This window comes from Narcine bancroftii, chromosome 6 (genome assembly GCF_036971445.1).
Source record: "Narcine bancroftii isolate sNarBan1 chromosome 6, sNarBan1.hap1, whole genome shotgun sequence".
Classification (NCBI taxonomy): domain Eukaryota; kingdom Metazoa; phylum Chordata; class Chondrichthyes; order Torpediniformes; family Narcinidae; genus Narcine; species Narcine bancroftii.
The window spans coordinates 224166726-224193536 of record NC_091474.1 but is presented as its reverse complement, the minus strand read 5'-3'; the positions used below and the strand labels follow the sequence as shown (position 1 = coordinate 224193536).

The 26811-nt window shown below is 39.1% G+C and overlaps 1 protein-coding gene across 3 annotated transcripts in view; it reads right to left on the bottom strand.

Moving 5' to 3' along the window:
• afg1lb (AFG1 like ATPase b) overlaps positions 1-26811 on the bottom strand; it is a 175888-nt gene that overhangs the window by 98588 nt on the left and 50489 nt on the right. For all 3 annotated transcript variants that reach the window (XR_011340749.1, XM_069887519.1, XM_069887520.1), the window contains exon 6: positions 19923-20022. Coding sequence is in view for 2 of the 3 variants with exons in the window: in XM_069887519.1 (XP_069743620.1) it covers positions 19923-20022 (100 nt within the window). In the remaining variant the exon portion in view is untranslated. The remainder of the gene's footprint in view (positions 1-19922; positions 20023-26811) is intronic.

The following is a 26811-nucleotide window of genomic DNA, read 5'->3' as shown; positions in this document are numbered from 1 at the left end:
TTATTACTCAATGTTGACACTAAAATTCTATCTAAAACTTTGGGTCATAGACTTGAAAATATTTTACCACTTATTATATCTGATGATCAGACTGGATTTATTATAAATCGGTTCACCCATTTCAATATATGCCATTTATTAACTATTATATAACTCTCCTTCTAAGAAGGTTTTGGAATGTGTGATATCTCTGGGTGCGGAGTAGGTGTATGATTGGGTAGAATGAAATTATTTATTTAAAGCTTTAGAAAATTTAATTTTGGAGCTGGCTTTATTTAATGGATTAAGTTACTATATTTATCCCCTTCTGCCTATGTGCCTGTGTTCTTACTAATTTTCAGATTTCTAAACCATTTTGTAATGGATAAATATTGGGGGGATTTTGGTAAGATTTAGAGTAGGTTACATACATACACACATTTTAAAACAGATCTTATTTGAAATACTGAAGAATTCATATTCAGTAACATTGCAGGATCTTTGGACATTTTTATGCACATTTCACAAGTTGATGCTAGTTGAAATGACATCATGAAATGCATAGACCATTGTTTGGAATCGGAGACAGGCTGGATGGTTGGATAACTACAAGGCTTCTGACCTTTCTGCAACGTGCTCACTGAAAGGTCACTCCTGGGTTTTGTTTATCTAAGATAACAGCTTGACCAAGGAGAAGAACTCCTGTTGTTTGCTGAAGAAGGTGGGGGTTTTGCAAGTGAGAGAGTCACATGGACTTTCTGGCAGTCTCAGTTGGAGAGAGAGAGAGGGAGAGAAGACAAGCCCTCTCACCTAGTTTGTGTGATATTCGAAGCGGCTGAATAGTGCAAGCCAGGAAGAGCTGGTTGGAAACAGAAAGTTCCAGAGCAGTGGATGGCTGGAAGTGTTATCTGTCTGATGTTTCTCTTGGAATAAGCGGAACAGAAAGGAACACTGTGGTGGTAGCCTAAAGAGAGAGGTTACCATCTGGAAAACCCTGATGGGCCAAGTTTCATCAGCGAGACCTTGAGGTGACTAATGGTGGTACTTCAGTTGTGGAAATCCTGGAACAACAAATCTCTCTCTGCAAACCCTGCAAGAACCTTCCTGAGCAGTAAACATTTACCTTTCATATAACCATATAACAGTTTACGGCATGGAAACAGGCCATCTCAGCCCTTCAAGTCCATGCCAGTTCACTCAAACAACTCCACTAGATCACCCCACCTATTCTCTGCCCATAACCCTCCAACCCCTTCCTATCTGTGTATATACCCAGCCTCCTCTTAAATGAAAGAATTGACTCTGCCTCAACTATTTCCTCCAGAAGATTATTCCATTCAGCCACCGCTCTCTGACAACAGGATCTAGGATAGAGTTGATGGCATCGTCAAGATAGTGAGCAGCCAGATTTCATGGTCCATGTAGGGCCTAATGATAACTTTATACATGTTAAATTCTGTGCACGGTATAAGAATTGCCTGCATCCAGAGAACTTGGCAGAAGGAGAAGTGAGATTCAACTGTGAACCAAAGAACGTTTCTTAAGCTTACACACTTAGAATTAGAATGGGGTTAATTTTGGGTAGTTAAGTATAGAGATTAGTTAAAGTTTGATGCTGTTTTCATATTTAAAGTTGATTAAAAACAATTGTTTTAAAAACTACTTGCCTTGGTGAATGTCTATTGCTACTGGATTTTGGGGTCCTTTGGGCTCGTAACATTTTAGATTTCAGTGTGGAACCAGACAAGGATGCCCTCCAGTCTATTGCTTTTTGATTTGGCTTTAGAACCTTGAGCTATTGCTTTTTGAGAATCTAATGTCATTACTGGCATTTTAAGGAAGGGCAGAGCCCACAAAGTTTCATTTTGTGCTGATGATTTATTACTTTTTACTTCTCATCTTCAAGCTTCATTGGGGCTTCTTTAATTGTTCATTTTAGTCAATTTTCAGGTTAGAAGTTAAATCTTCATAAGAGTGAATAATTTGGCACCAATAAATACTAATCTTCCTTTTTAAACTGTAAAATCAATTTAGCTATTTAGATGTAACAATTACTAAAAACTATATAAATTTTCTCACCTTAATCAAACACGTGGAAGGGGCACTATCAAATTGGTCAGCCCTTTCTTTATCATTGGTTGGTTGAATCAACTCTATTAAAATGAATATATTACTTAAATTTTTATACCTTTTTCAGATTTTGCCGGTTTTTAATCCTAAACCTTTTTTTTAATTCCCTTGACTCAATATTATCTTCTTGTATATGAAAGATAAACATCCTCACCTAAATAAAGTCCATTTACAAAAACTTAAAAAGAATGGAAGTTTAGCCTTGCCAAACTTTAGGTTTTATTATTGGACAGTCAATATATGAAATCTTACTTTATGGTTATTAACTGTGAAGACTGTCAAATATGGGTTTCTTTGGAATCTAATTCTGTTACAAAATTTTCTCTCATTTCTCTTCTTGGATCCTCACTTCCTACATCTTTAAATACATTAACTAATAATCCAGTGGTTAAACATACTTTGAGGATATGGATACAATTTAGAAAACATTTTGGTTTTATGAGATTTTCTCTCCCTTGTTCTATTTTTTCTAATTATTTCTTAAACCTTCCATGATTGATGTAACTTTTAAAGAATAGTATAGATTTGGCATTAAATGTTATAAAGATTTATTTGTCGAGGGAATTCTTGCTTCCTTTGAACAACTTGCAGTTAAATACAATCTACCAAATACTCATCTTTTAGTTATCTACAGATTTGAGATTTTTTACAATCTCAATGATTTAAGTATAATGTATCTTTTTGACTTTTAATATACATCATATGTACTCTGTATTTTTGGATGTGAAATTTCAATGTTAACAAAAAATATTGAAAAAGAAAGAAAACAAGGGGGGATCTCTGAAATATTTTAAAAGTTGAAAGACAATGGACAGAGTAGATGTAGAAAGGTTGTTTGCCATGGTGGGAGAGGGCACCACTTCAATATTAAAGGGCGGTAAATCTGTGGAAATGGTTGCCTCAGGTGGTGGTGGAGGCTAGGTCATTGGGTGCATTTAAGACAGAGATTGATAGGTTCTTGATTAGCCAGAGCATCAAAGGTTATGGGGAGAAAACCAGGCAGTGGGGCTGTGGGGAAAATGGATCAGCTCATGATTAAATATTGGGGCAGACTCGATGGGCTGAATAGCCTATTTTTGTTTCTATGTCTTATGGAATGTTTTTTTTTAATCCTGAGATGAGACAAAAATGAGAGGGCATGGGCTATGGATGAAAGGTGAAATGTTTAAGGGGACTATTCGGGGGAACTCCTTCAGTCAGAGAGTGATGAATGTGGAAAAAACTCCCAGCAAAAGTGACGGATGTGGGTTCAATGTCAATATTTAAGAGAAGACTGGACTGGTACATGGATGGGAGGAATATGGAGGGCTATGGTCCATATGCAGGTTGATGGGACAAGATGGAATAATAGCTCCACATGGACTAGATGGGCCAAAAGGCTAGTTTCTGTGCTGCAGTACTCTAAGGATGCACTTCACATTCTCCAAAATATTATTTGGCTGAGGAGGTAAACCATGCTCATTTCTTGTCTTCTGCTCAATATCAGAACAAATTGAGTTCTGATATTCAATCTCATTCTGGTGAATGAAAGCAAAAAAATCTGAAAATCCTGGAAATCTAAAATTTAAAAAGGTCAAAGGTCAAGAGATACTCAGTATGTTGAAATTAATTCTCTCTTCACAGATGCTGCTTAACTTGCTGAGTACCCTCAGTATTTCTGAAGCCATTTTGTTTTGGATTACAATTAGTCTAAGCAGTATTATATTTCAGGAAAACAGCATTCAACGTCAACATCCATTACGTTTTTCAGAACAATAAATGTGTACGAATACACGGTGAATGACCACAAGTTAGTCCGGCTAAAGCATCCACTAAATTCAAATAAAAATTCAGATGGATTTACATAAATTCAAAGAACCACCATCCATGAAAACAATTTGACAAAAAAAAGAGGCATTCACTGAAGAAAATCTGCAGATGCTGGGTTGATGGCAACACATAAAATTGCTGGAGAAACCCAGCAGGTCACAAAAGTAAAAGGTAATCAATGTTTTGAACCTGAACCCTTCATCAGGAATCAGGAAATAACAGGAAAATGCCTGAATAAAAAGGAGAAGGAAAGAGGAGAGGGGAAAGGGCGAAGAGCATGGGCTTAAAGGCAAGAGGTCATAGGTGGATACAGGTGAGAGAGTGGAAGAGAAAGAAGCTGAAGGGAAGAGGGGAGAGGGCTAAGAAGCCAAGGTCTCTAATAAGAGGAAAGGAAGGGATAGGGAGCAGGAGGAAAGGAAGGGATAGGGAACTGGAGGAAAGGAGACAGAGGGATGGGGAAAGAAACTGGGAGAGGGCATTAAAAGAAATTGGAGAAGTCGATATTAATGCCATCTGGTTGGAGACTGATGAGATGGAATACAGTATTGTTTCTCCAATTGGTGGATGGCCTTGATTTGGAAGTACACAAGACCATGGACAGACATGTTGGTATGGCAATGGGGTGTGGAATTAAAATGGTTGGCCACTGGTAGGTCCTTGCCGCTGCAGAGGCCACAACAAATGTGCTCAACAAAACAATCTCCCAGTCTCCCAAAGAGAGTGTATTGGGAGCACGGGATGCAATAAAATGACCACTACAGATTCACAAGTATTGTGAAGGACTGTTTGGGGCTTTGAATGATGGTGAGCAAGGAGATACAAGTGCAAGTATAGCACTTCTCAAGTCACAAGGCTAGGTACCAAGAGGCAATTAATGGAATGAGTGGAAGAGGGAGTCCTGAAGGGAGTGGTCCCTACAGAAAGTGGAGGGGGGGAAGGAAGATATGTCTAGTGGTGGGATCTCATTGTAGGTGGCGGAAATTGCGGATGATAGTAGGCTTGATGCAGGGGCTGGTGGGGTGGTTGGTGAGGATAGAGGGAGCCATGACCTTGTTGCATCTGGGGGGAGGGGGCCAGGGCAGAAGTGGAAAGAATAGAGGAGATGCGGGTGAGAGCTGAGTTAATAGCAATAGAGGAGAAATCATGTTTTCTGAAGAAGGATGCTCCCTCCATAACTCCCTCATCCATTTCTGCTAATTGTTCCCTTGGTACTGAGCTCTCTGATTTCTACACTTACACCTAATTTGGGCCCCAAACAGTCTTCTGAAGTGAACTAACATCATTTGTGAATCTGTAGGGGTCAAATACTGCATCTGGTTCTTCCGATGCAGCCTCCTCTACATCAGGCAGACTGGGAGATCATTTCGTTGATCACCTTCGATCAATCTGCTGCAACAGGAAGGACCTGACAGTGGCCAACCATTTTAATTCCATGCACCACTACTTTAAATGACGTGCCTGCTCATTATATTTATATTTTAACTCAGCAATCTCCAACCAGAAAGCATTAATATAAAATTCCCCAATTTTTGTTAATCCTCTCCCCTGGTTTCTCGCTTTCCCAGCCCCTCTGTCTCCTTTCCTCCTGTTCCCACCCACTTCCCTTCCCTTCCTTCAATCAGAGAACTACCCTCCTTAGCCCTCTGTCCTCTCCCCATCACTTCTTAGCTTCTTTTATCTTCCATCGTCCCATCTGTATACACCTATTACCTCTTACCTATTAGCCTATGCTCTTTCCCATTCCCCTTCTTCCCTCTTCTTCAGGAGTCTGCCTGTTTTCCCTGATTCCTGACAAAGGGCTCAGTGTAAAGGTTAAAACCTTGTGTTTTTGAATTTTTTTGATTTTATGCCTGTCCCTTAAGGAAATATTGTTTGTAGTATGACATCATATATCGTAATTTCTGGGTGGACAACGAGTTTGTATCTCATTCTTCGAAGAATCGTGACAGAAGTGCAAACTCGAGAGACTTTTCTTTGAATTCATCTTATTTTGTTTATATCTATTTAAAGTTGAATACAAGTATCATTACTTAAATATAAATATAAGAATAGAAATATGCTTTGCTTACTAATCATATGAAAATCTCAATGCAAAGTTATGCAAAGTAATGAGCATGGTTTTGTCAGGGGTAGATCATGCTTGACAAACCTGATTGAGTTCTTCGAGGGGGTTACAAAAAAGATTGATGAGGGGAAAGCTGTGGATGTTGTCTATTTAGACTTTAGTAAAGCTTTTGACAAAGTTCCCCACAGGAGGTTAGGAAAAAAGGTGGAGGCATTAGGTATAAATGAGGAGGTAGTGAAATGGATTCAGCAATGGTTGGATGGGAGGTGTCAGAGAGTAGTGGTAGAAAATTGTTTGTCCAATTGGAGGCCGGTGACTAGTGGAGTTCCTCAGGGATCGGTCCTGGGTCCACTATTGTTTGTTATATATATTAACGATCTGGAAGTAGGGGTGGAGAATTGGATAAGCAAGTTTGCGGATGATACAAAGATTGGTGGTGATGTGGACAGTGAGGAAGATTACCGTAGATTAAAAGGTGATTTAGGAAGGCTGGAGGTGTGGGCTGAGAAATGGCTGATGGAATTTAATACAGATAAGTGTGAGGTGTTACATTTTGGAAAGGCAAATCTAAATAGGTCATATGCATTAAATGGTAGGCTATTGAGATGTGCAGAGCAACAAAGGGATTTAGGAGTGATGGTAAATAGTACCCTCAAGGTTGATACTCAGGTAGTTGGTGTGGTGAAGAAGGCATTTGGAATGTTGGCCTTCATAAATCGGAGTATTGAATTCAAGAGTAGGGAGGTTATGATGAAATTGTATAAGGCATCGGTGAGGCCAAATTTGGAGTACTATGTACAGTTTTGGTCACCAAATTATAGAAAAGATATAAACAAAATAGAGAGAGTGCAGAGAAGGTTGACGAGAATGTTGACAGGATTTCAAGGTTTGAGTTACAGGGAAAGGTGGTGCAGACTGGGGCTTTTTTTCTCTGGAGCATAGAAGATTGAGAGGGGACTTGATAGAGGTGTTTAAGATTTTAAAAGGGACAGACAGAGTAAACGTAGATAGGCTTTTTCAATTAAGAGTGGGAGAGATTCAAACTAGAGGGCATGGTTTAAGATTGAAGGGGGAAAATTATAAGGGGAACATGAGGGGAAATTTCTTTACGCAAAGGGTTGTAGGGATGTGGAATGAGCTTCCGACAGACGTGGTGGAGGTGGGATCATTGGTTACATTTAAGGAAAGACTGGATAGTTACATGGATAGGAGAGGACTGGAGGGGTATGGACCGGGTGCTGGTCAGTGGGACTAGGAGGGCGGGGATTTGTTACGGCATGGACTAGTAGGGCCGAACTGGCCTGTTCTGTGCTGTAAATGGTTATATGGTTATATCAATGAATTACCGCTTCTTACAGCTGTAACTACAAAGTTTCATTTATTGGATTAATAAAATAGTAATTCAGAATATTGTCATTTTCTGTTGTGACAGTTTATGTTAAATTTTCTATTAAGCATAGATGTGTTTTAAAGGAGATAAATTGTGGCAGGTTTTTCAGTTAGGTCACAAAAAGATACAAACACTTCAACACAGATCTCATTTAAAATGCCAAAGCTCTGCTCAAGCCAGATAGTCCAGACTCAGGGTGGCTTTGCAAAAACTTTGAAGAATGCCGAGAAAGATTTCACAAGGTGTTAATTGGATATGCTGTGTAGAAATGGATTATTGTTTTGAAAAGCAACAGATGAACAGACTCGAAGATTGGGTCTGATGCCATAGTCTGTTCAAATACAGTTTGCTGTTCTAAGAGGGTCATGTGGTTCTGTGTGTGTGTGTGTGTGTGTGTATGTGTATGTGTGTGTGTGTGTGTGTGTGTGTGTGTGTGTGTGTGTGAGTGTGAGTGTGAGTGTGTGAGAGAGAGAGAGAAAGAGAGAGAGAGAGAGATCTACAGTTCAGCAGCAGCAGCTGGGACTGGAACAGGACAAGCTGGCAAGCTTGTGGAAACCCATTTTGGAAGATGGGTTGTGAGTTCTTAGTTCAGCCTTTTCAAAGCCCTTGAGGTCCAGACAAGAGGAGATGGCTGGCTGTATAATGTTTCACTTGAAATAAGGGAAACAAAAAGGAACTCTGTGGTGACCTGTAAGAAAGAGGTTATCATCTGGAAAACCCTGATGGGATAAGTTTCTTCAGCAAGACACTGAAGTGGCTGATCAAAAGGAATCAGTTGTGTGTGTCCAATGAGCAACAAATCTCTCTGAAAACTGACAAGAAGCTTCCTGAGCGGTAACCATTTACCTTTGAAGCACCAAAGCTTAGTGAAGTTCATAAATGTTACATTCTGTACACAGTATAAGAATTGCCTGAACTAGGAGGAATGGGAAGTGAGATTGGACTGTCAATTAAAGAACTTTTCTGAACTTACACACACATTACATACACATGTGCTTAGAATTAGAAGGGGGTTAAGCTAAGTTAATAGTAATAAGTTAAAATTTGACCTTGTTTTTATTTTTAAAGATAATTAAAAGCAACTTTTGTTTATCTTGGAGAATTTTTATTGATGCTGGGTTTTGGGGTCCTCTGGGTCCTTAACACTGTGAAGATGACATGTTTTGAAATTGGGAAATTGTAGAACTTGGAAAATGTCGTCTATACTCAGGCCCTAAAACTACATTACCTTTTACTTCCTATGCATACTGCCTGATCTGCTGTTTCTAAAGCACTTTTGTGTACTACTTTCATTGATAAAAGTGTTTCCAGGCTGGCATTAAGACTGAATGATATTATAATTTTTGAAATGCTTCAAAATCAATTGCTTATGCAAACTACAAAAGAAAGAACAGTTCTTGCCTGGTGCATCTCCCTACAAGTATTGCATAGTTCTGCAATGTCAGTCAATATGTTCACTCTAAATTCCTTCAATATTAAGCAATTGGCCAATCTCACAAATAATTGGTACATGGACAGATACTGAAGGGTTGTCAATGCATATACTGCTGTGGCCCAATGGTGAAATCACCACATTCAGGAAAAGAGAATAAACAAAAGCACAGGTTAGAAGAAGATAAACCAATTGCATAGCTCTGAAAACGATGCTGGACATTTGAATTAAGCAGGTGGATTTTGGCTGTGAAGAGTAGGCAGAATGATGTACGCCAACAGTCCAATTGCACTGCTGATTACTTAAGAGGTAACAGCAACTGCCCAGATATACTTATCACAGATAGGATTTACCCAGCACTTGATACCCAGACATCAGAGAGTAGTAAACAAGTTTTATCATGCATTGATCTGAACAGGCAAAATAAAGCAGCAACACATTCAAAATAAACCATCTTCAGTGGAACAAGGTCACAGACAATTTCCTTTCAGCAGGAAATTAATCAAATTTGGACAGAGTGAATGATACAACTGCATTTAACTGCAGTTTCAATGGGAATTAAGAAGAGCCGACATACAGAATTTTGCTTCCTCAAGATAGAAGAGAAGGGAAAAAAAATCTTCCAATTTATATAAAGGGGAAGAGGCTGGGTGAAGTGAATGCAAGTCACTTGAAGGCAAGAAGGGGAAATTAATAACAGGAAATGCAAAAGTGGCCAAGGCTTTGAATGACTATTTTGTGTCAGTTTTCGCGGTGGAGGTCACCTCTAACATACCAAAGAGAGAAGTTATAGATGGGATGGAAGGTGAGGATCTCAATACAATTGCTATCACTATGGAGGTAGATAGTACTGAGCAACTCCAGTTGGATGTCCCATGGTGTATTACAATGCATCCCAGGGTACTGAAAGAAATGGATGAAGTTATACTTGAGGTGTCTGAGATAATTTACCAAATTTCTCTGGACTCTGAATCGGTCCGATAGATTGGAAGAGAGCAAATGTCACTCACTGTTTAAAAAACGACGCAGTTAGCTTAACATATGTAGTTGGGAAAATGATTAAGGAAAAAGAGCGAACATTTGGATGGGAATTGTTCCATGAGGCAGATGCAGCATGGATTCAGCAAGGTGGGGTGTGTTTGACAAATTTACTTCTCTTCTTTGAGGATGCTATAAGCACAGAGGGAAACAGGTGACTGTTATCTACTTGGATTTCTAAAAGGCTTTTGATAGGGTGACATATAAAAGGTGTCCGTAAGATCAGAATTCATGGGGGTAATTTATTAGCATGGATAGAGGATTGGTTAACCAACAGAAGGGAATGATTTGGGTTTAAATGAGTGCTTCTCTGGTTGACAATCAGTGGTGACTGGAGTCCCACAGTGGTTGATGGTGAGCCCGTCAATTTTGTTTTCAGTTTAGATATACAGCAGTAACAGGCCATTTCTGGCCATGAGCCTGTGCCGCCCAATAACACCCAATTAACCTACAACCTCTCATACATTTCAAACAATATAACCATATAACCACTTACAGCACAGAACAGGCCAGTTCGGCCCTACTAGTCCATGCCGTACAAATCCCCACCCTCCTAGTCCCATTGACCAGCACCCGGTCCATACCCCTCTAGTCCCCTCCTATCCATGTAACGATCCAGTCTTTCCTTAAATGTAACCAATGATCCCGCCTCGACCACATCTGCCGGAAGCTCATTCTACATCCCCACCACCCTCTGCGTAAAGAAATTTCCCCTCATGTTTCCCTTATAATTTTCCCCTTCAATCTTAAACCATGTCCTCTAGTTTGAATCTCCCCCTTTCTCAATTGAAAAAGCCTATCCACATTTACTCTGTCTGTCCCTTTTAAAATCTTAAACACCTCTATTAAGTCCCTTCTCAATCTTCTACGCTCCAGAGAAAAAAGCCCCAGTCTGCACAACCTTTCCCTGTAACTCAGACCCTGAAATCCTGTCAACATTCTCGTGAACCTTCTCTGCACTCTCTCTAAAACTGGAACTCCCATGGAAAACCCATGCAGACATGGGGAGAATGTACAATCTCCTTATAGACAGTGCAGTCCTGATCGCTGCTACTGTAACAGTGTTGCACTAACTGCTACGCTAGCCGTACTATCCTCACGATATACATTAAGGATTTGGAAAAGGGGATCGATGTACCAGATCTAAGTTTGTTGATGACACATAATTGAGTTCAAACACAAATTGTGCAGAGGATAAGTGAGTTGGCATTGGCAGATGGAGCACTATATTGGTATATACTAGATCATCCACTTTGGAAAGAAAAATATTGTATTATTATTTAAATAGTAAAAGATTCTGTTATGCCGAGGGACTTGGGAGTGCTTGAATCTCAAAAGATTGATTTGTAAGTGCAACAGGTAATCAAGAAGGCCTTCATTGCTAGAGGGATTGAAATTAAGACAGGCTTGAGTTTAATGACATACGGCTTCTGTAATAGCCAGAATCCATTGCAAAGTTTAGTGTATGCCTTCCTGACCGTCTCCTGGTCTAGGTCGTCTAATCTGGCCACTAGCTGGAGTCTCACCAAAGCTGGTCTGCTCAACAGCGCCGCTTGTAAGTCTCTCGCCACATACACTTCTTCTGTGGGACTCCTCTCTCTGTCTGAGAACGTTTCTTTTGCCGATCCCAGGACTATTAATTTCACTACCCCCCCCCCACCCCCCCGACCATAAAATGGCTTCTGTGTTTTTCCTAACTTGCCATCTCCGGGTATAATTCTTTTGAACACTTGCTTGGGAATGGCTGTAACATCGGTCCCTGTATCCATTTTGAAGGTCACTTTGCTGCCTCCTACATTAACGTAGGCCATCTAGGACTTCTCGCCTGATGCTATTTTTCCGAAAAATAATCTGTCCACGTCCTCCGCTACCTCATTCACCATGTGGGTTGACCTGCAGACTTTTCCATAGTGCCCTCGTTTGCCGCAATTGTTGCATTCTGCACTCCTGTCCAGACATTGAAATGCTGGGTAGAACAGTAGTTTTCCGCACTTGGGGCATGTCTTGCGCTCTACTTTACTTTACATCATTTTAACTTTTTGCTGTCCTGTAGTCTGCCCTTTGCCTTTAAACTTCTGCTGTCTTCCTCTCATAAGCTGCACTGCATCTTGCACACATTTCTTGCCAGTTAGTTTGCTGCTGCTTTATCATCTGTGACTGTCTGGTCATTGTGACTGCTTTCATGAGGGCGAGGTCTTTGTCAAGTTGCATCCAGTGACAAATCTCTTACACCCACTAGTCTTAAGTGTAAAAATTCATCGTGCAGATCCCCATATTTGCGGTTCTCTGCATACAAGGCGGTAATGAACGCGTCTACTGTTTCTGCAGCCTGCTACACTCTCCTGTTAAATTTCACCGATTCGGAAATTAAATTCTTCTTAGGCACAAAATAATAATCAAACCCTCTCTGTACTACATTGTACTGCTGCAGCTGCATGCCTGTTAAGTCTAGGCCCTGTAGCACGTTGTCAGCCTTGTCCCTCATGCAGTATACCAGTGTATTCACCTGGTTAGCTTCAGAGGAATTATTTAAATTACTTGCCAGTCTGAAGCACTCGAATCTTCTTATCCACTTCTAACACTCCTGTGGCTTTGAGAAGTCGAAGGGTTATGGAGGTTTTATTGTGAAAGTCCCTATTGGAGGAGCCGCTACTCCCAATTGGGATACTTCTACATGTTCAAGTCCATCCTCCATCTTAGCTCACCTCTTTCATTTTTATTCTTTCATAGCCTGTCCTTCTCTCTGTGGCTCAAAAATCCCACTTCTGACAACATGTTGAGTTGGGTTCTGACATGCTCTTATAAAAATGACCTTGAGCCTGGAGTCGTGTTCATAGCTTGTTTTATATTACCATACACTTAGTGAATACCTACATGTGCAGGCTTTTCCCTGCTAGGTCTGAACCTCCACTAAATCTTCACTAAACCCACTCTAATGGGTGAGTTCTCACCAGTGCCTTGTGTTGAGCCCAGAGAACCCCAAAACCCAGCAGCAATAGCTATTCACCAAGGCAAATGGTAACTTAAACAAAAGTTGCTTTTATTATCTTTAAACATGAAAACAGGATCAAACTTTATCTTATCACTATTAACTTAACTAACCTAACTTAACCCCCTTCTAATTTTAAGCACACGTGTATGTAATGTGTGTGTAAGTTTAGAAAAGTTCTCTGATTCACAGTCCAATCTCACTTCTCATTCCTCCAAGTCACTGGCTGCAGGCAATTCTTATACTGTGCAAGAATTTAACATTTGTGAAGTTCACCAGGCTTTGATGCGACAAAGGTAAATGGTTACCACTCAGGAAGGTTCTTGTCGGTTTTCAGAGGGAGAGAGAGAGAGAGATATATATTTGTTTCTCACTGGACACCCACAACTGATTCCTTGTAACCAGCCACTTTAGTGTCTTGCTGAAGAAACTTGCTCCCTCAGGGTTCTCCAGATGATAATGTCTTTCTTTCATGTCACCACAGAGTTCTTTTTTGTTTCTCTTATTTCAAGTGAAACATTAGGCAGCCAGTCCTCTCCTCTTGCATGAACCACAAGGGGTTTGATCAGGCTAAACTAAGCAGTCACAACCTGTCTTCCAAATGGGGTTTTCCACAAGCTTTCCAGTTTGTCCTGTTCCAGTCCCAGCTGCTGCTGCTGACTGTAAAACTGCAGAACTGAATTCTCTCTTTCTCTCTCTCTCACACACACACACACAAAGCCTGTTTTCTCTCTCTGCTTGCAAAAACCACATGACCCTTAGAACGGAAAGTACCACTTTAGACAGCCTGCGGCTCCGACAAGTTCTTTCATCTGTTGCCTTTTTGTAAATAGAAATTCATTAATGAAGTCTCTTGGGCATTCTCCAAAGCTTTTGCAAAGGCTCTAGGCACTGGCCTGTCTAGCATGAGCAGAGCTCCAGTATTTTAAATAAGATCTGCTTTAAAGTCTTTGTATGTGACCTACCAGGTCCCTTTGCATATAGGAATTTTTATTTTTCTCCCCATTTAGAAAATAGTCTGCTGTTTATTTCTACCAAAATGCATGACAGTACACTTTCTGACACTGTGTTTCATTTACCACTTCTCTGTCATTTTTCTAATCTGTCCAAGTCATTTTATTAGAAAAATGACTTGTAAACTCATTGCTAAGCCAAGCCAATACAACAACAACCAAAATACACATCCTTCTTCAGGAAATAATTGTTTTATAATTTCGAAGACAGAAGAAGACCTTGATTTCCAGAGTCCTAAGTTCCAACTACTTTCTTATCAAAGTCAGGTGTCTAAAACTTCTACTGAGTTAGCTCTTAGAATGCTGGTCAAACCATAATTCTTCCCAAGATATAAACTACAATACTTCACTAAGCCAGACAACAATTTGTACCTCCTACTATTAATTTTTACAGTCTTAAAATTTGGCACATTAGCAAACTTTTATTAAACTTGTTCCATAAACATGGTAAAATTGAAATGTGATATGAAGTATTGACAGATATTGTATGCTTGCCATCTTCTTAGTCTGTTTAAGGTAATCTTACAGTTTCTGATCATGTGAGGAATACACCTTTACAGGTTTACGAGCACAATACAGTCAAAGTCCTAAAATCCAGACTGTTCAGGGATTGGATTGGTTCAGATTTTCAGGCAGCACTGTTTATTCTGCTTACTTCTTTGTTCTTCTTCTCAAATTTAAGGTGAGTAAAGAAGTGACGAACAGATAAATTTTGATTGTATTTTATATGAAAAAATGTTTTGGTAATAAACTAAGTATAGAAAAAAATGTTCATTAATTTCCACATCTTCTGGCATCATGGTACTTACACATACATGAACACAAAATCTCATCAAATTTAAAAAGTTTGAGAGTTTTCAACAAGTCTGGATCCTTGGATGGTCCACATTTCTGGCATCCAGATTTTTGGATTTGTGCTGAATTTCTGGATGAGAATTTAAACTGATTTAAGATGTTTTTTCTCTAGCCAATAGCCATGCTTCTAAATAGGAATCCATATATTAGCTTGAAAAGAAAAATTTAAAATTGATATGTAACTGGATTCTCAACTCCCTCATTGACAGAACCCAATCAGTGCAGCTAAGCAACATCAACCCTTCTTCATTGGCCATCAACACAAAGGCACCTCAAAGCTGCATGCTTAGTCCCCTGGTCTATTTTCTAGGCCCTCATGATTGTGTAGCCAACTTTTGCTCCAACACAATGTACAAATGAAACATTGCCACTGTTGGCCGAACAATGGGAAGAAATGAGAATACAGAAGGGAGATCGAGAATCTGACTGGGTGGTGCCAGAATCTCATCAAGACAAAGATTATTGAGGATTTTAAGAATGGGTGGCCAAGGAAATGTAGTGTCAATTGTGGGGGGGGGGGGGGGTCATGTGATCTCTCCAGTGAACCTGAGCTCAGAAGTGACCTCACCTGCCAATCAATAGTTAGATCTCCACACCTGTGAGGCTGATGTTCTTGCAGCTGATGTGTGATTAGTCCTCTGGGTGTCAATGAATTGTTAGATCTTTCCACCAGCGAGGATGACGTGCGTCGCGATTGGTCTGAGCAGTTCATGGGAACAGGCCCTGCATTGAAAATCCATGCATGAAACCTGTTTGGCACCTTTTTTCTGCTGCCTCGAGACCAGCACTAGAGTCCAGGCTTCCAGCCACGGGTGGGCATCGGAGGTCCAAATGCAATGGGACCATCCCAGATCCCGAGCCATGGTCAATGCTGGAAACCAGGTTAATTTGATATACTTGTTAGTTGTAATTAATTTACTGTCCAATGGTGTGCTGTGCCTGTGGGTGGATGGGTATTGTGTGTTTAACGTTTGCATTCCCAATCGGGAGTTCAGAATGTTTAGTAGCGATTTATTTGCACTCGATGTATAGTTATTTGTGCATGATTCCAGGTTAGTCTGCAAGAGTGTTTGCCCTTTTGTGAATTCACGTGTGTAAGTAAAGACCACTGTTTGTTAATAAAACATATCCAGCCTTGACTCTATTTCAACCCATCGAATCTATTCTGAACACAACAGGAACCATGCATCATCATTGACGGGATGGTGGTGGAGAGGGTTGGTATCCATACATCACAGAACCCCTCCTGGAGCTAGCACATTCAGCCAACTGCAAAGAAGACAATGCCTTTGCTTTCTAAGAAGTCTGGAGATTTCTCCTATTTGTATACTACATCAAACTTCTGCAGGTGCACTGTGGTAAGTATGTTGACTGGTTTGGTCATTCAAGTGCCCAGGAATGTAGAAAGTAGCAAACATGGCAAAGTTCTTCAGAGGCTCCCACCTCACACTCATTGAAGCCATCTATATGAGGCGCTGCCTCAAAAAAGCAGCCAACATTACAAAGGACCCCTATCACCCTGGTCATAACTTCTTCTTACTGCTATCTTTTGGAAGAGAGTACAGATGTCTAAATTCCAGCATATCTAGATTCAAGAACAAATTTTATCCAATGGGTATCAGATTCTTGAACCTTCCCCACTATACTAACAAACTACTCCGCAACTGAAAAAAGACTTGTCCACCCTATTGAAAAGGAATTTTTAAAAAAAAACTGATATATGTAACTGGATTCTCAACTCCCTCACTGGCAGACCCCAATCAGTGCAGATAAGCAACATCAACCCCTCTTCATTGGCCATCAACACAAAGGCACCTCAAAGCTGCATGCTTAGCCCTCTGCTCTATTCTCTAGGCCCTCATGATTGTGTAGCCAACTTCTGCTCCAACACCTTGCTGTAACTGTAAATATTTAGTTATCTATCTGTCCTTTTTTTTTTTAAATCCCTTTCTGAACTGAGGTGGTAACTTAAAGTATACTTTTTAAGATGGTGTATCTTACATACCTGTATGGCTGCAGCAAGTAAGAATTATGGTGCATGTGTACATTATACTTACCTGTATGACAAAAACTTTATTATTAAATTATTAATGGGTGGGAGTGTTAACAAGTAACCATAAGATATAGGAACAGAAGTAAGCCAGTTGGCCCATTGAGTTTGCTCTGCTATTCCATCAGATTTCAGATTCAGATTTATTGTCAGAGTGGATACATGACAACACATACAACTCTTGAGATTCTTTTTTCTGCAGGACAAGGCAGAATTACCACTTATTGGTAGTGCAAAAATAAACTGTACACAGAGTATGCATGTAAACAAATAAATAACTATAAACAGATAAAAATGTAAACAAACTGCAATATAGAGAGAATTTTTTTTTTTTTTTTTTTTATAAATCAACATAGTCCACAAGTAAGAGTCATTAAATGAGTCCCTGATTGAGTTTGTTGTTGAGAAGTTTAATGGTGGAGGGCTAGCAGCTGTTCCTCAACCTGATGGTGCAAGTCTTTCCTGATGGCAGCAGCAAGGATAGAGCGTTGTACTGGGTGGCGTAGATTCTTGATGATTTCTGCTGCTCTTCAACAACAGCTTTCCTTGTAGATGTTCTCGAAAGTGGGGAGGGTTTTGCCTGTGTGTCCTGGGCTGCGTCCACTACCTTTTGGAGGGTTTTATGCTCATGAACTGATCTTTCTCCAACTCAGCCCAACTCCCCTGCCTTCTCTGCATAGCCTTTGATACCCTGAATATTTAGATATCTATCAATCTCTGCCCACAACTTTGCCTATACAGCCACCCATGGCAACAAATTTCAGAGGTTCACCATTCTTTGGCTAAAGAAATTCCTTCACATCTCTGTTTTAAATGGAGGCCTTCAACTACTTCCTTCCACTGCTTTGAAGGTACAAACATCTTAGTGCATGCTACTATTGTAATATTTGTGGGAATACATTCCACATCCCAGCAAAGATGACAAACAAAATTTGTTGAAGCAAGGCCTGATATATTTTCTCTTCAGTTCCCTTCCAGTCAACTTTGAGGTGGCACCTGGTCTTTCCTCAAACCTATTCCTGGCCAGAAAAACGATCATAGTTAAGTCATAATACAACACGTTGTAAAATTATTTATAGTCCACAAATATGCCTTTCATTTTCTTGCACCTAAATGGCATTTATCCTCTATGGGAAATTAATTGCACTCTTTTTTGTTGAACCCCATCAACAAACCCTTCAATTCCTTTCTTCATCATGCGCTTACCAGCTAATTGCAACTACAAAGAACATTGAACACTATAGCGCAGTACAAGCCCTTAGGCCCTCAATATTGTGCCAACCCATATATTCCTTAAAAATCTCTTATTTGCCTCAGTCAGCCTTGCTCTAACTGCTATCCACTGTGTTTCTCTTGAATTCACTACTTAATTTATCAATGACTTTTTTTGCATTGAGCTTCTCATTCATATCTCACAATATCTATACTGAAAAAAGCAATACCTCGATGATAACTGCAAAGTCATCGCTTAGTGAATTTTCAAAAAGTCTCATCCATGAGGATGGTACGGTAAGCACAACGCTGATACAGCACCAGCAACTAGGACCAGGGTTCAAATCCCGCACTGTCTACCCAGGTCTGCGTGGGTTAGGTCTAGGTGCTCGGATTTCCTCCCACCATTCAAAACGAACTAGGGGTTGTAGCTCAATTGAGTGGCACAGGCTCGTGGGCCAATAAAGCCTGTAACCATGCTGTGCGTCTATTTAATATTTTGGTGCAAATATAAACTGATATAATTCTAGTATAATAAAGAGTTTATTGTCATATCATTTTACAAGTACACATAGCAAAATTCTTACTTGCTGCAGCCAAACAACAACTTGCAATGAAAAACTATAATGGAAACTAATATATTTAAATTAAAAGAGGCAAATCATAAGATTAGATAATAATTATTCAAAGCAATCCTTGTGAAAAATCCACGAGACAAAAGTGACCTGTAATAGTGCAAACAGTCCTTTTGTTCTGTTGGATCAGTCTAATTTGTGTACCAAGGGGAATTTCAAGAGTCTGATAGCTGTTGGAAAGAGTTAAACAAGAAAATATGCAGATGCTAGAATAGAATACAATACACAAGTGTATTGGAGAAACTCCACAGGTCATGGCCATCCAATAGGGTAACCAACACTTTGAGCTCTGTCCTTTCATCCTAAGACAGACAGGCACCTAAATAGAAAATTAGTGGGGAAGGGGGGGTTGGAGAAGATTTTTTTTAAAAAGCTGAGAAGTAATACAGGGAAGAGCTGAGCATTACTCTCTGACAGAAGGGAAGGGCTGAAGAACTGAAGGAAAGGACATCGCGGAACAGGGAAAGAGAGAGATTCAGGGAAGGGGGCTAAAAGAAATTGGAGAAGTCAGTGATAATGCCACCTGGTTGGCCTCATGTATTGCCAAACTGAGACAATTTTCAAATTGCATGAACAACTTTTATTCCAACTTGGCTGTCTCCAACCAAACAGCATTAACATTATCAATTTTCCAATATCCGTTAATGCCCTACTCCACATCTCTCTCATTCCCTATCACAGTCTCCCCTCCTCCAGTTCCCCTCTCCCTTTGCCTCCTTCTTCTATCAGAGAGCTAACCTTGGTCTTCTCCCATCACCAGCTTTTTTTTTCTTCTTCCCTCCCACCTGTATCCACCTACTACCTCTCACCTGCCTCCTGCTTCCTCCCTCCTCTCCCTCTTCACCTTCTCCCCCGACTTTTTTACCTGTTTTTGCTTATACCTGACAAAGGACCCAGGCATGGATGCTACATGATCTGCTGAGTTTTTCCAGCATCTTTGTGTCTTGCAGCAGTTTGATAGAAACTATTCTTAAACCTCGAGGAGCTGCTGGTTTCAGCTTCTGATCTTTCTGCCCAAAGGTAGCAGGTTGTGACCAAGGTTATGGGGGTGTTTTATCATGTTGGCCACCTTCTTGAGGCAGTACATCATATAGATGTCTACAATGGTTAGAGGTCAGAGCCTGTAATGGATCTGACTATGTTTGCTATTTTTTGCAGCCTTGCATTCCTGGGCATTTGAATTGCAAACCAACCAATACTTGCTTTATTTCCTTTCCCGTAGCTCTCTTCTCTTTTTAATAACATGGAGTTCAGTATGTTGAAATCAAATATGCCTCATGTTTTTGCTGCACCGTTTAATTTTATGTTTAAAAAAATAATCTTACCTTCAGGTGGTCTGTTAGATGTAGCCACTACCACAACACCATTTCTGAATAGATTTTCAAAAAGCTGCTTCAATATCATGGCATCCGCAATATCTGTGACCTGACAAGATGGAAACAAAACTATCATCCTGTTGATCCTGGTTCATTTACACCTACATAATTAGATATGAATCATGAGAAAGATAAGACAGCTATATGGGATAAATGCAAGAATGCTTCAAACACCGAATCTTTTCATTACAAAAATTTGTCCCTTCATTAGCTTATGCCTAAATGGCCCTCTGCTATAAATGAAACAAAAATTCAACATGTGTAGAATGAGAAGAAATTAACATGATCAAATAAATTATGGACAGTTAAAGAGAAATGCAATTCGATTGGCCAAACAAATCACACATGCTAAGTCAAGGACTGCATGATCACAAAGGAATTGAAGTGATAAACAGTATGACCGGTGGAATTATTGTTTCAAGGGACTGTGTTCATTTTTATATACATTTAAATGTCAACATGTGGATAACAATAAATATTACTTATTACATCACCATGAAGAATTATGCTCCTAATGCAGTTTCAGAGACATTCCATTTGCTATTCTTGTTTCTTTCTCTCACATAATAAAATGCTTCTCTAAAGTTTATAGAATTGATTTTTTTTTCCTCATTCACTATCACATCGAGACTTCAGACTGGATATCCTCCCCATCCTGAAGTTGTTTGCTTCAACTTCTCATATAAAGGAGGTAAAGATGTATTAAATCTGATTTCCTGCTACTTGCCTTGCCTCTTGCATGTAGCCTGACTGATCTGCTCCAAAAGGCATTCATCACTATCTCACTACATTCCAGTATTCATTGGAAAAACAAAAGTATTCTCAACTTCTGTGGTGCTGGAATCAGAACTCTTGATGACTTGAGTGCTTGACATCGCAATGACACTCTCTCCTGCTGCACTGATCAGATTTACATTAATGCCAGATCCTTGGCTACTCTTAATTATCTCAGAGTCATTCATCCTTCTCTTACCCTCATCAGCCCAGTAGTTCAGTTAATTTCCCAGACATTATCCTCGTTGCTAATTCTAATTCCTGCACTGTCTTTCCTTTCCAAACACTGATCTCTTTTGACCTTGTCCTACATTTTCCTCTTCCACAACACCCTCCAACAAATCAGACTCTGCCTTCCAGTTCCATTCGTCCTGTTTTGTAACCCGGCCAATTTGATGACTGTTTTTTTTTCTGCAGCCTTTCTTTGCCTCAAGTACTGCCTTTTCACTATTCTGACCCTTGTTTCAACGTAGGGAAACAAATGCTGTTATTTCAGTTGGCATGCGTGGTTTCATATCTCAATTTCCATTAAAGCTTCCACTCTTTCTTGCTTCAAAAATGCCTTTGCTCTGTTCCCTTATGGGGAAAAAAAGGCCTGATGCAGTTGGTGTCTTATTCAACCTGAACCAAATTGTCTTTGCATGCAAATTAAATTAGATATTTGTTGAGATGCTGAGAAGAAAGTAAGTGTAGCTGTGGTTTTCTTAACACAAAAGCATTTATTAAGAGCAAAAGGGAAACTAACAAGAAAGTTATTCTTATGGATCAACGCGGTCGTCTATTTGTGGGATGGTTCTGAAATGAATATTTCTCATTTGTACTTAAGATAGTGATGGGCATGCAATTATGGAATTCAAGAAAGAGAACAGCAATATATCATGACACATGTTCACATCACAAAAGAGGAAGTGCTGATGGTTTTTAAAGCAAACAAAGATGAATAAATCTCTGGGGCCTGACCAGGTATATTCTAGGAGATTGTGGGAAGCTAGAGAAGAACCTGCAGGGACATGGGTAGGGATGTCTAGATCAACGCTAGCCAAACTGGAGAATTAGAAATCCAAGGACAAGACAGGGAATATCAGACCAGAGAGTCTAGCATCAGTGTTGGGCAATTTATTGGAGGGGATTCTGAGAGACAGGATTTACCTGCACTTGAAAAGACAGGAACAGACTCTGAAAAATGAGCATTGCTTTGTAGTGAGAAATCACGTCCATGAATTCAGTTGAGTTTTTTTTTTAAAAAGAGGTGACCATGAGGGCAGCACGGTTGACATCATCTACTTGAACTTTAGCAAGGTCTTTACCATGATCCCTCATGGTAGGATAGTCTGTAGGGTTAGAAAACATGGTAAGCAAGCTAATATGATACTAGGACTACTGTTCTTCACTATATATATTAATGTGGATGAAAATGTATTAATATGGTTGCAGACAACATCAAAATTGATGGTATATTGGAGAGTAAAGAAGGTAATACAAGATTAAAAGAGAAAAGTGGGCAAGAAACGCCATATGGAATTTAACTTGGATAAGTGTGAGGCATTAAATTTGGTAGTTAAATGAGGGAAGGACTTGCATAGTAAATTTCAGGGCCCTAGAACATTGTAGAACAGAGAGATCTAGAGATACATACACAGTTCCATGAAAGTGGCACATAGGTCAAAGATGGTGTTTGGCATAATTGTTCTTTTTTAACCCCAATGAGTGCACTGAGTACAAGACTTGGGACATGATATTGCAAATGTACAATATGTTGGAGAGTCCACACTGGAGCAGTGTGTGCAATTCAGGTTGCCGACCTACAGGAAGGATGTCATTTATCTGGAAAGGGAGCAGAAAATATAAACCGGGATTTTACCAAGACTAGATAGCTTGAGTTATAAGGAGAGAGAGAATAGGCTGGAGCTTTTTTTTCTCCCCTAGGAACATAGGAGGCTGAGGGTAACCTTGTAGAGGTACTTAAAATCATGATGGGTAAAGATAAGGTGAATACTCAATCTTTTCCCACAGTAGAGGGGTCTAAAATTGGGGGACACATATTTAAGGTGAGAAGCGATAAATTTGATTTCAAGGAGGAATTTTCTTTCTCCAAAAAGAGAGGTAAGAATGTGGAATGAGCTACCAGAGATAGTGATAGAAGCAGGTACAAGCAGGATAAGAAAGCCTTAAAGCAATGGTTCTCAAACTTTTTCTTTCCACTCACAATTTCACCTTAAGCAATCCCTATACCATAAGAGCTCTGTGATTGGTAATGGATTTTTTTTTTTTTTTTTTTTTAAAGTGGCATGTGAGTGGGAAGGGAAGGTTGAGAATCACTGCTCTAGATCCAATTGTTACTGAAATATTTTGCTTGAGAACAATTGTCATTGACCCATTTTCTTTGGAGTTATGAAACTGTGCACAAAACAGGCCAAACAGGTACAATTAAAACAGTGGTTTTCAAACTTTTTCTTTCCACCCACATACCACCTTAAGCAAACCCTTCCTAAACACAGAGCACCTATGGCATAGGGAATACTTAATATGGTATGCGAATGGAAAGAAAAAGGTCAAGAACCACTGCCTTAAAGGGCAATGGGCCAAAGACAAACAAATGAGACTAGTTTAGGTAGGAAACTTGGTTGGCATGAATGAGTTGGGCTGAAGGGCCTACTTTCATGCTTTATAAATCTATGACTATTCCTTTACTACAGCCTTTTCACTTCAATCATGGATACTTCTTTAATCCTGCATATACTGAAATTATCATTACTGCTGCTGCAGTGGGACTAGGAGGGTGGGGATTTGTTCCAGCACGGACTAGTAGGGCCAAACTGGCCTGTTCTGTGCTGTATATGGTTAGATAGTTACTACTACTACTGTCTAATTTCACTACATATGTGATAATAATGGAACTTTACATTTCTGGCAATTTTCTTTTTCTTAATTCAGAATCAATCATGTTATTTGAAGTACCAATTAGATTTAATTAATTGCTCTCAAAATATGTATGGGTATAGATATAGGGAGAGATGGAGAATGTACCAGAGAGACACAAACACAAAGCTTGCAGAGGAAAATATACAGGAGAAAGTGAGGTAGTCGGGTGCGTGCTCATGAGAAAGGAGAGCTGGGGTGCACGTGCTTGAGAGACAAAGGCACACACAGACTTATGAATTTCAATGAATGTGAAATCTAATATATTAAAATGGTGAGATACTTTAGCCACATCCTCAATAGTCCACAGGCCTGAAATTGTTCATTTGGTATGGGCTAAGTGCTGATAGAGTTTGTACAAAAAAATTCATATCCCAGGAAAGAAGGACCAATTATTCAGTTACCACATCTCTGCAATCTTCTTACAAGAATTTACAAAATCTTTTGTCTACCTGGATAGAGGCATCACTGACCATGGTTTCGAGGCAAAAAAAAATCTTTCTAATTTGTTACTTTTTTCTGAATGAGGTGAAATGTCATACTGAGGTCAACAACTTTAAGATAACGCACAACAAATAATTCCACTAAAGAGTGGATTTTATAGAAAGTTGCAGTAATAGATCAAAGATCAGCCTCATTCCCACAGACAAAATTTAACATTCATGGTCATGTTGAGAAGCTTAAAACCAATAGTATTCATTCCACAGGAATCATGAGGTAAAATAATGTACTGAATTATTCTAATGAAGGGTCTTCAATCTAAAATGTTGACGGTTTCTCTTTCTTCAGAAGCTGCTTTGTCTGCTGAATGTTTCCAGCAGTTTATGTTTCTATTTCAGAATATTCATGAAAATAGCAGGATACAGATCAGAGAAAATTGTGACACAATTCCAATCAGATAATAGCACAAGCCCTTTGTCATGTTCTAGTGATTGAGATGCAAAGATTTTCTGCATTGGATGTAAATTCAGAAGAGCCACCGGTTCCAAATTTCAGTGGTTTGAGTAAAAGGGAAAGCCAGAGATAGGGGTACTTCAGCAAGGAGAGGAGGTGTCTGAGAAATGAAATTAAACATAAAATACTGGGTTGTGAAATTTGGATCTGTAGAATGTTGTTGAGACAACACAAAAGATAAATGAAGAACACAAAATTAAATTGAGAGAATCAGATAGGGGAAATATGTTCAAATCGGTCAATTATAATCCAAAGCATTTTTCATATTATTCGAGTAATGCTCAAAACAAATAATCAGGAAGAGCTCAGTGAAATCCACAAATAACTTATTTGATACAGCAACGCCAAGTATTGCTGGAAAAGAAAGAATATATTTTTATGGTTGGGTAGTCAAAGTGGGTTGATAACATTCCTCATTTATAATTAACAGGACACTTTGCCACAGAAAATTATTTATTTCCAGCACATTTTAATTCAAACTTTCACTGCTAAAAGTTATATTTTAAAATTATCACTGTGATCTGTAAAGATGATTTCTAATAGATTAGTAACTGAATGGTTTTAGAATATAGAATTGTTGTGACAAGAGTCACATGTATCGGAGTTCCAGTATGCAAATTCTTTTGATGAAGAGAGAAGTAATTCTACAGTCTTAGCAAGCAAAAGACAATACCGTAACCAAAAGATATTCTCAAATGCAGCACAATATTCACTAAGAGGAAGCAGGATGGATACAAATTATTGTTAATGATAGTCAGTTAATAAGAAGAAAGAAATTTTGTTAGCATTTAAGTGAAAAGATTTTAATGACCTACAGTGGTTTTCCATTATGACTCACTCAAGCAAATGAGGGGGAAAAATACAATATTACATAAGCAAGTCCCTTAATCTCAGTTATTCTTGATTGGTTGAGTTCTCTATATATTACTAACCATGAATACGTGCCTTCATTAATTAGTAGGAGCTTAAAATCAAAAGCTTTGTTTTTATGGTGATTCAAACCAATATACCAGGTCATAAAAGCAGATTTAGAAAACTAATACTAGATATCTTTGGTTAGATTTCAAAATATTGAAATGACATTAAGATATTCACCCCACAATTGTAAATTTGTCGATCACAATATTACGGCATGCTTTTGTGAGCATTGAACCTGCTTAATAATAATGTCAATAATAGAAGAAAGAATTGTAAATATCTAAATAGGTAAACAGTATCTCAGCATTGAAGTGGGTCAAAAAGCAGTTCAAAACGCTCAAGATTCCTTCTCTGCACCACCCACTGCTGTAACTCTTATATTCAAAAAAGATTGTAATCATTTTTAAATCAATTCATATGCCAATTTATTCAATCTGAGCCTGTCTTTCAAAACATTGACACACTTTTTATTTCAAGGACTCATATCAAACAAGGGAATCAGCTTATCCTCCACAACAGAGTACTTTCCAGTATTTACTAAGCAAGCCAGTTAAAAGAATGCTTCTTTCCCAGATCACATCCATCAGTAGAGAAAAATATTAACACCAAAGCTTCCTTAATTAAAGATGAGTATGGTTCATTATAGGAATAAGCCTTTTACTTTCAAAAAGACAGAAGTGGGCAAGCAGAGAAATATTTATTTTAAAGCAAGGAAGTACAAGTAGTTGCAGCGTCCTTGCTGAAGATCTTATTCCAGCAGATGGAGCAATTTAACAAAGATTTCCTTAAATTAGATGTAACCCACACAGTATCTCACGACAAAACGATACTTGGGCAGGCTGCGCTAACTGCATTACAGATGACTTTGGTAATCCCCTTTTCAACAGGGCTAACTGACGAATTTATTGGCCTTCTTTCAATGATCCTATTCTCCTTCAATGCTGTTCTCCTCAGCATTACTTGACTTGCCAAAACTAGTCTCTGTGGCAATGAGTAGTGAAAAAGCAGAGATTTATTTCTATACATTTAAGGTTCTCTTCCTCTTGTGACTTTCTCTAATGCCTTGCCACATGAACAGACAAATTTGCCAATTTGCTATTTATAGGTACTCACAAGGGTAAAATGTTCCACAGAGGTCACTCTACTTACTGAACCTGTTCAATCCAGAGGAATTTTCAGAGCATGGAGATGGCTTCTGCTGACCATTAACTTGAACACACATAAATATTACTCTCTTAAGTTACTTAATGCATTCTCTTCTTCAATATTCCAA